The sequence below is a fragment of the Lactuca saligna genome, chromosome 8 (assembly GCF_052625555.1).
Source record: "Lactuca saligna cultivar CGN05327 chromosome 8, ASM5262555v1, whole genome shotgun sequence".
NCBI lineage: Eukaryota > Viridiplantae > Streptophyta > Magnoliopsida > Asterales > Asteraceae > Lactuca > Lactuca saligna.
The window spans coordinates 212,797,037-212,807,809 of NC_136424.1; the positions used below are offsets into that span (position 1 = coordinate 212,797,037).

Below are 10,773 nucleotides of genomic sequence, written 5' to 3' on the forward strand. Positions count from 1 at the left end.
TGATGTGTACGTGTATCATATTGCAAAATATGATACCAGAACATGAGGACACGCGATATGTGTGTACGACGAGAATGAAATCATCCCCGAGACACAACCACTTGAATATGGTGGTCAAGAATGGATGTAGAGAATGATGATAGTCAACAATGCAATAATGACCGATCATCTTTAGACGATTGACAATCTTGATCTTAATATGCCACCGGAAGATGAATTGAAATGTCAGTTTTCGAAGGAAGACCTATTGCTTCTAGTTATGAAGTGTGCTTTTTTTTTAATGAATGTGTGCTTTAGTTATGAAGTGTGTTTATGTATTAAGTCGTATTTCTAGGTATTAAGTCATGTTCCTAAGTATTATGTCGCGGTTTGAATTATTAAGTCGTTTTTTTAGGTATTTTAAATTTAATTTTTTGTAACTTTTTTAATTTAATATAAAATATTTTTGTTTTAAAAAAATATAATTTATTTAATATTAATTGTTTGTGTTTTAAAAAAATATAATTTATTTTGATAAGAAATGTTTGTGTATTAAAAAATATAATTTATTTAAGTTTGAAAAAGAAAATAAAAAAAAAATTAAGGAGTGCTAGTTGCTACCACTCCCTATCAAATGATAAGAAAAATGTAACAAAAATGACATGACAGCCAAAAAATGATATGGCAGAGTGCTAAGAGTGTTACCACTCCTTCCAGATGCATGAGACAACCTAACTATCACATGCTCGGTGCTTGGAAGGGAGTACCCAATGAAACCGAGAGTTAAACAGAGAAAACTGCCTACAAACTTCTGGGAAAAAATGAAGACTAATGTCGGTAGATATTGTGTAGTTTTTTATGATGGTATCAAATCAGTGTGTGGCAAACATGGTTGAACATATATGTTCATTTAAAAAGGTAGGAACTCATGCATCCTTGTAAACATTCCTTTTTGTAATATGGGATACGAAAAACAAGGAGGATATTGGTTTAGGAACTCATGCATCCTTGTAAACATTCTTTTTTGTAGTATGGGATACGAAAAACAAGGAGGATATTGGTTTACTGGAAACTTGGGTTCATCCCACTTAGGGGTTGCAAATATGGAAAGACATATATTCCTTTAAAGTTAAACAAATAAATGGAAGAACGATGTGGGAAAATCATCATGTGCAACCATATTACTTCCTCCTAGCCTTCACATATTTAATGATGGGAGATTGGGAGCCCAAAAAGAAAAGAGAGAAAGCAGCTTTTGGAAATGGATGCTATGGTGAAAGGTTATTGGGTGTCAAAAAACAACAAATTTGTTACATGCTCCAAATTCAAAAAGTCGGTCACGACGCATGCATGTACGTACAAACTTGAAACGAATAGAAGGAACACAAGTGGTTGAAGTACATTAAGGCAGGGAGCAGTGGGGGATGTAGAGTATTAGAAGTGGGGTGCATGGACCCCACTTGATTGTAAATTTGTAATTTCCAACTAATATATTTTTGATAAAAAAAATCATTTCTTGGTAACTGTTGGTGTCTTTTTACAGGTCCCCACTTGTTTTTTTGCTGGCACCCTTTAAACATATAGAACTTTGTTTCTTTGTTTCTTCTATTCTAAAACTTAACAAAACTTCCTATCATCTATTTTCTGTGAAAAAAGCCCGAGTAGCAATTACAATTAAAAAAAAAATTCACCTTTACTACTCATGTGATCTTATTCAAGGTTTACATATATGAAAAACCAAATTAAATGCCTGTATATGATGTTATTATAATAAACAAAGGCATCAACATGCTCCATCTGTGATTTTCCAAACAATTTTTTACAAACACAAATTTTTAGTTTTTTTTTTTTAATCTTTTCAATAATGATTATATAATGGACCCCACTTACCATTTTTTCTGGATCGGCCACTGCAGGGGAGTACTGCATGTGGTGGGAAGAAAGGGAATCTTGTAATTTGATTGTTATTTGTCTTTTTTTGGTTGTATATGTAATGGCTTATCAAAAAAAATTAATTTGTCTGCTTCTTGGATAATCAACAAATCTGTTACATGCTCCGTTGAATTATTCACTTCGTGCTGCTTGTTGGCTACTGACAGTGATTTGACTTATGTATTTGGATGTTGTTCAGCAGTTACCTCTTCTCTCGTAAGAAATGCTCACTCAAAAACTCCCTCCTATCCATTTTAATCTTGAAAAATCCCTGACTCAAATCACACACACAGAAACAGAAAATATGTGCAGCAAATAACAAAACACCAAAACTGACAGCAAAAATGTACAATATGATCATTCTTTCACATCAGCATAACAAAAAACATTGGCCAAGACCTAACCTAATCTAATGTAACAACTCCATCCAAAATTTCATCCAACTTTGTCATTTACTTGAAAAACTAGAGAATGTACAAATGAAGAGATAGATCATGAGTCAATTACCTGATTATTACTTCGTCAGGTAGGAGCAAGATCATCAGCTGCAGGTTGAGAGCAAGAAAGCACAGTAATATTTAACAATATATATATATATATATATATATATATATATATATATATATATATATATATATATATATATATATATATATATATATATATATATATATAAAAGTTAATCTAACAATTTGATATTTTTATCAACACCAAATCCCACAAAAGTTTTAAAATTGACACGCCTTTAAACAACACCCACATTACTAGTATGATACAAATAAAAAATCCAAATAGTAGTATATACAAACACAATAACAGTATAAGAAAGCAAATAATCATTTATAGTATATATTCAAGAACTACTTGCATTCGGGAGGATCTATTCATCTTCTCTTCCTCTCTTCATCTTGGCAACTTGTACCACCACTGCAATGTATATCTTGTCCATGGTCTCCTCAGCAAGCATAAAAACCTTCTGTCGCCACTGCTTCTTGAACAACAAAAATCCAATAATACCCCAAAACCCTGTTGCAAAACCACTCATTACATCCACATAAAAGAACCTTTCCTTCGCCCGCTCATCAGCGGCTTCGTTTTTCTTCTTGCTTATTGTTGTTGGGCCTTCATGATTGGAGCAATTCCTGGGCAATGGAGGCCCACATAGGTCTTTGTTCCCAGCATATATTGATGGATCATCAAGGGTCTGCAACTGATTTCCTGTTGGAATTGTTCCCCACAAGTTGTTGTTTGACAAATTCAAATGACTCAAAAAATTCAAAGCTGCCATGCTTGGAGGGATCATCCCGGTCAACTCGTTTCTGGATAAATCAAGAGAAAGTAACTTGGTCATGTTTCCGATGCTGTCAGGAATATTACCAATGAGGTTATTATTCGACAAGTTGAGACCCAGCAACATAACTAGTTCAGTTAGCTGGACTGGTATTTCTCCAACAAGTTTATTGCTTGAAAGGTCCATGTTAAGAACTAGATCCCAAGTCCTTGTATACTCAAGAACAACACCATTCATGACCTGAATCACATTATCTTCAGGACGCCGATAGTCTGGGAAAGTAAATGATAGCATGGAAGTCAACTCTCCTAGACAATCAGGTATGTTTCCCATCAAGTTGTTGTATGCAACATCCAAAATATGAAGATTTGAAGATTTGCACAAAGATCGAGGAATTCGACCAGTGAAGTTATTTTTATGTAACCTTAAAACCATCAAATATGTAAGGCTTTCTCCAACCCATTCGGGTATGTTTCCACAGAATTGATTATCACCCAAATCTAAGACTTCTAGATTTCGTAAATTCCTCAATTCTAAAGGAGGTTCAGCAATGAAGTTATTGTCATTCAATTTTAACCGGTATAATGATGAACAAAGAGCTAAGGAACTCGGAATGACACCAGAAAGCCGATTTGAACTAAATATCATGGTATGCAACTCTTGAAGATTCCCAAGGCACTTGGGAATGTTCCCGGTTAACCTATTTCTGGAAAGGTCAAGATATTTCAGATCTGTCCTTCTGCATAATGACCTTGGAATCGACCCAGTGAAAAGGTTGTTTTCCAGGAGTAGTGATCTTGGAATCCACCCAATGAAAAGGTTATTTACACTATCATTTCGTCCGTTGGGAAGGTTTGTCAAAGATCCGTTGAGTTTGTTGTGAGAAAGATCAAAGAAAGGAATGATTGGCATCTTCAGTAACCATGTGGGCAGAGGTCCCGAAATTGTAGCATTAGACAATGCTAATGTTTCAAGTTTCCTTTGGTATCGAAGCCATTGTGGAAATCCATTTGCGATATTGCAAGAACGGAGGTTAAGAGTCTTCAACTCGAAAGGAGGCAACCACTCATGTGAAACATTGAATGTTAATCTAGTGTTAGAAGAAGTATCCAAGTACTTCAACATTGAAAGATTGGCAAAATGGGATTCAAAAACTACTCCTTCTAAGGAATTGTTTGACAAATCTAGGTTATGGAGTTTAGCAAGTTGCCCAATTGAAACCGGAATGGCCCCATTTAGCATATTTGAAGACACATCAAGAACTTGTAGTGAAACAAGTCCTCCTAGAGATGTTGGGATGGAGCCTGTTAACTGATTGGATCTCAAAGACAAAAGCATTAAATCTGTTAGTTTTCCAAAGGATTCTGGAATCAAACCATTCAGTTGATTAAAAGAAAGGTCGAGTGTGTTAAGATTCCCAAGGAAGGCTGGAATGGGGCCAGTCAAGTGGCTTCTCGACATATATAGTACTTCTAAAAATCTTAATCTTCTTAAAGATTTGGGGATTGGACCTGTCAATCCGTTGCTCGATAGATCTATCTCTCTTAAATTAGCTAGTCTTCCAAGTGCTTCTGGAATTGTACCATTTAAACCCCGCCTTATTTCCAAGCTTTCCAAAGCATATTCAGAGCATTCCGATACATTTTTTGGTTCGCCACTTATTTCTATAACAAAATAATTGTCTGACACACTCAACTTTTTCAGGTGACACTGTCTCCAGATTCCAACATGCTCCAACTGCTTAAACTCGTTAGTAGAAAGATCAAGCTCCACAAGGTTAGGCATAATAGGAACTGATGAATTCAGCCTATTTTCTGAAAGGTCAAGGACTCTTAGGGAACTCATGTTTGTTAAATAAGATGGAAATATGCCTCCAAATGAATTTACACTAAGATCCAGGCGTTGGATATTAGAAAGGGTACTGAAATTAAGTTGAGGGGGAGATAGAAGTCTTTTATGTAGCCTACACGCTGACAAATGCAGCTCTGTTAACGAAGGGAACATGTTTAGCAAGTTTGCAAAGTTCCATGTCAAACTAAGATCAAAGCCTGAAAGATCCAGGAATGAAAGGGATGTCAAGTTTTGCAAAAAGCCTGGGAGTGGACCATCGAAAGAATTGAATCCAAGATCCAGGAATACTAAGGATTCCGTGTTTAGAAGAAATTCTGGGAATGGACCTTTGAAAGAATTTCTGCTAAGATCCAAGTGCTTGATGTTGGAAAGTATCCTGCTCGAATTAAGAAAAGGAGCAAGATCAGCATTGGAGAGTCCACAATCTGACAAACTCAACTCTTTTAACAAAGGAATCATGTAAAGTGACATGTCCCTGTTTTGTGCTCCCGCAAGATTCACATTACTCAAGTCGAGATGCTCGAGTGACGAAAGGCGAAAAGTCCATGTCATATCATCTGCCTTCAACTCATAATTTGAACTGAGATCAAGAACCTTTAAATTAGAAAGATTTCCAATGTGATGAGAAATAATACCTTGAAAACCAGCATCAGAGAGATTGAGGTAGCTCAGGTGTTTGAAGGATCCAATGAAGTCAGGGATTTGGCTTCCTCCGAAATGATTCCAACTCAAGTCCAAGTAACTGAGATGCCTCAACTCTGCCAAAGAAAAGCTCACCCCATCACCAACTAAGGAGTAGTAAATTCCCATGATGCTTCCTCTGAGATTGAGGCTTCTAATGTTTCCAGTGACACTGTCACAATGGACTCTTTCCCACATGCAACAATCAGTGCCAACCCATGATGACAACATTCCATAAGAATCTATGACACTCTGTTTGAACTTGAGAAGAGCAAGTCGTTCTTGCTCAAGGCAAACCATACTAGTATTTTCAACACCCAAACAAGAACAAATGTTTGCAACCAAGAAAACACTTACGAAAATGAGATGGATCCCCGAACCCCTATGATTCCCCATTATTAACCCCAAGTCACTTTTATTCAGAAAAAAAAATTGAAGGGAAAGATAAGTAGTTATCAAGAACTCATGTGTTCTTATGATCAAGAATCTATTTTATTTATAAAGCCATAAATAAAGAACAACTTGTTATCATGGAAGACTAGGAAGTCAATGGACAATCTGTATCCGCAAACATGTAAACATAACTATAAATTATTATATTAGTTTTATTGTTTAATAATTTACAATACAATAAATTTTAGTCATTGCTTGACTTAGCAGGTTTGATGTGTTGAGCCTAGTAAAATATAATTCCTATAATTTTGAATTCAATAATTCATCACATCTTTTATAATAATAAAAGTGTGCTTTTATAAAAATTCATCAAAGTTGCATTCTAGGTGACAATTCCATCACAATTACCTTGAAATAGGTTAGATTTTATTTCCGGTCTAACTGTAAAACTTGCCCAAAGTGTCAAGCTAATATTTACAATCTCTAAAATCACATTAGTTAAAAAAAACTATATTATCATTTTACTATATGCAAGTTGAAACAAAAAATAAATAAGTATATAAATATATAAATAAATAAAATCGTCAAGATTACAAGTGAATTTGTTCAGAGGCAAATGATACATAATGATGTAATAGTTTCATGGTAGACCTCACATATGTAGCCCCCACACGTCATGGAAGACTTGGAGGTCTATAGACAATTTATTTTCACAAAACTGTATTATTTTGGTCCTGAGATATTTTTCATTTTTCTCTTGATCAAGATGTAGCATATGTAATTAGTTGACCACAAGTCTTTACCGAAATATGAATTAGTAGATCAAAGTATGTGATAAACAATCATTTATATTTTTAAGAAATCAAAGATGGTTTACAAATTTTTGTAGATGATAGTTATGAATTATATATAACTTTGATACTATGTGTAATTATAAATGTGCAATAATACATAACAAGAGGTCTATTTAGTTTCATGGTAGACCTCACAAGATGACTTTGAAGTCACCAAAGTAGGCCCCATAGTTGAAGTATATGTTTTATCGTTATCTTTTAATACATAGGTTCCATACATTACATGCAATATTCGGTTTCTCTGTTTTTATTTTATTTTATTTTGTAATTAATCCATTTAGTAAAATCTAGGATTAATTACAAATTTGGTCTTTTTTATATGATGTCAGAACCTATAATTTTCATGTCTGAAACTATTTCTTCATCTGGACCATTCATGTGTAACGTCCTCAAAAATTGGTCAAGCAAATAGAAGTGAGTTATGTTTAAAGGGAGAAGAAGTGATGTTGGGTTACTATGATAAAAAAAATTATGATGACTTTATAAATATTTTGATATATTTGTAATCATTACATTAAATTTGGAGATTCATACTAACTTAAAAGTAAAAATTATTTAGGTGTAAATGTCCTATAAATTATATCATAAAAAGAGGATTGAGTTGGTTCAGATCCGAAATGAAAGTTGTGAAAATGATATATTTATTACATGATAATAGGGGGAGAAAAAATAAAATCAAAATCAAAATTTTTTCTTTGTTACTAGCTAAGGGGTAGCAATCGGTAGGGGATCACACACACACGCTTCTCTTGTGTACACCATGTAATCCATATATAAACAACAAAGAATCGGGTACTTGTGGTTGCCGAATTATAGGATTTTTCAAGTTTAATATTCATGTTTGAGGTCCAAGTCCAACAATGACATGATATAAAATTAATGCTTATATTTTTGAAAGGATGATATAAATGTATTTTTTTGGTGTGTAATTATGTGTGAAATAGAAGAATATATGATAAAAAAAATAATAATGTGTGAAATGTAGATAAAGCTTGAATTGGTGAAATGTTATTTTATGGAAGGTTAATTGCAAATTGAGAAAAAATTTGTCAATAAATAGATACAATATCATGTTAGGGTAAAGGTCAAGGAAAATGGACATGTACATAATCTGAGAATGATTTGTCAAAGTGTTGAATGTTAAAAAAAAATGCATGTAAACAAAGATACTTGACAAGTTGGAAATGTTGGTTAATTTCATATTGGAAAGTAGGATGCTAGTATCTTTATATATGTAAAGTAAACATGACTATCAGTGTATTGGTAAACCCTTAATGATATATATTTGAAAATTACTTGCATTCTAGAGGATCTACCTGTCTTCTCTGTGCATGTTCATCTTGGCAACTGTTACCACAATTGCAACGTATATCTTATCTACAGTTTCCTTAGCAAATATGAAAGTTTATGTCTCCAATGTTTCTTGAATAACAATATCCGTATAACACCCCAAAACCCTGTTGCAAAACCATCCATTATGTCCAAATAAAACAACCATATCTTCATCAGCTCATCATCTACTTTATATTGTTTGTTGGGCATTCTTGTTAGGTATTCATGATTTGAGCAATTCTTTGGCAATGGAGGTCAACATAGATCTTTTTCCCAACGTATATTGATGGATCAATAAGTGTCTCAAACTGATTTCTTGTTGGAACTCCTCCCCACAAATTGTTGTGTGACAAATTCAAATGGCTCAAAAAAGTTAGAACTCTGGGAATAGTTGTTTCGTCCTCATCACTATCATTGTCATAGTATTTGACTTCCACATGATCATAATCATGAACTTTCGATATAGAGGGTCGATCAGTGATAACCTTTTCCAAAGAATCATTACAAATTTCTTTACCCTTGGCTATCGAAGTGACATTAATGGCAGATAACTAAGAACAATCAACAGTTTCCTCTTCCTTAATCTCACTGATATTGTTAGAATCATCTTCGATATCAGCAAAATTTGTAGCGAGTCAAATGTAGAATTCTCAGTCTTTTTCAAAATTTTGATTTGTTCAGTCTTAGTCAAGGTCTCATTCACAATATTTACCAAATCATTAGCATCCAAACAATCATCTATTTTAACAATTTCGTATGCATAAGAATCAAATGGAACTTTATCAATTTCAGAGATCTTTTTCTCATAATCATAGGAAGTCGAATATATTCTCCCTTTCGAATACCATGAAGGGCAATAGTTTCCTATGTTGTTCTTTACTAATATCATAGGAATGATGAAGATCTGTTAGTTTATCATACAATCATTTTGCACTATTGGAGTAAATATTATGTTGTTTCATTAACACATAATTGTCTGCTCTAGCATCATCCCCATCTAAAGTAATTTTTTTCAATTGCAATTCTAGATAATCTACTTTACTCCTGTTTGTCTCCAAACGTTTCTGTGTTTCTATCAACAATGATTTTGTTTTTTCAGCTTCGCTACTAACAAAAAAAAGCATGTCATTAACATAAGATAAAGTATCATCAAAGTCAGATAAAACAGTATTATAAGAATTAAAAGGAATATCAAAGGATTCGAGAAGAGAACGTACCTTCGAAGTCATTGGAGATTTTTCTGCTCCAGTCGACACGAAGCGTTCTCCTGTTACCTTCTCCTCATCAGAACTTCCTTCTTCAAACCTCGCATACATTGCACTGTGTGTGGGGTTCCTCATTTCCTCGTCATTGGAACCAGACGACCAAATTTGATAGGTTCCATCACCATCACCACTTCTGATCGCAATAAGTGACATTTCCTTCATCCTAGCTCTTACTTCCTCCAACCTTTCGACATAGTAGGCATCCTTCAATCTTTTTTTCTTCTCCTCTCTTTTCCTCAACATGCAATCAACCGCCAGATGGTTCCTACCATTGCAGTAATTGCATTCGAAACTAGAATATCCTTTTAGTTTCTTTTATGCCTTCTCAGTAATAGCCTTACTCTCCTTCTTCTTAACCTTCGAATCCTCTCTCACTCCTTTCCCAGAAGACGGATTTACATTAGATTCATTGTTTCCTTTGAAATTTGGATTAAAAGGCTTCTTAAAAAACTTCTTTGCTTTGTTGTTGGAATAATACACCACAGCCTCATCTTCTGAATTTACAAGAAAACCTTCGTCATCAGAATCAACCTTCTCATCTACTTCAATCTCAACTTCTTTTACAGACACCTTTGAAATCAAGGCAAGAGAGCCTCCTAGATTCATTTTCCCCTCTTCAGCTAATTCGTTGATCTCACTCTCATGAGCTTTTAGAACATTATAGAGATCTCCCAATGAGTAATTATCGAAGCTTTGTTGGGTCTTGATCATTAAGCTAATATTTCTCCATTACTTTCGAAGTCCCAGTAAGAAAGTGAGATTGTACTCGAGAGTAGAACGTGAGACTCCATATTGATTGCATTTGAAGATCAACTCGTTTAGACAATCGTAATAGGGTTTGATGGTCTCATTCTCCTAATTCGAGTAAAGACTGTTTCACTGAGCTTTTTCTTGACTTTTCACTTCCCTGATACTTTTCTTTCAAAGTGTCCCAAATCTTTTTTGTCGTCTTGCAACCACAAACAATATTGTAAACCACTGGTCGAAGAGTACCGCAAAGTTCACGCAAACATTTCTTGTCATTTGCCTTTTGTTTGTCAGCTTGCAACGCAACATCAGCAGAGGAACCAGCTGTTCCAACTTGTTGTAGCCTTCCTGGAAGGTAGTATCCACTCGTAATATAGAGCCAAAGATCGTCATCAATCCCATTGAGATAATCTTCCATTCTATCCACCCATTGCTCGTAATATTCAGG

General features: G+C 34.3%; 1 protein-coding gene across 1 annotated transcript; it reads right to left on the minus strand.

The window, feature by feature from the left end:
- Positions 1 to 2,635: 2,635 nt before the first annotated feature.
- On the minus strand, positions 2,636 to 6,234 carry LOC145012199 (uncharacterized). The gene has a single exon (XM_078970985.1). The coding sequence runs from the start codon at positions 6,128 to 6,130 to the stop codon at positions 2,792 to 2,794; it is 3,339 nt and encodes a 1,112-aa protein (XP_078827111.1). The 5' UTR covers positions 6,131 to 6,234; the 3' UTR covers positions 2,636 to 2,791.
- Between the last annotated feature and the right edge of the window lie 4,539 nt (positions 6,235 to 10,773).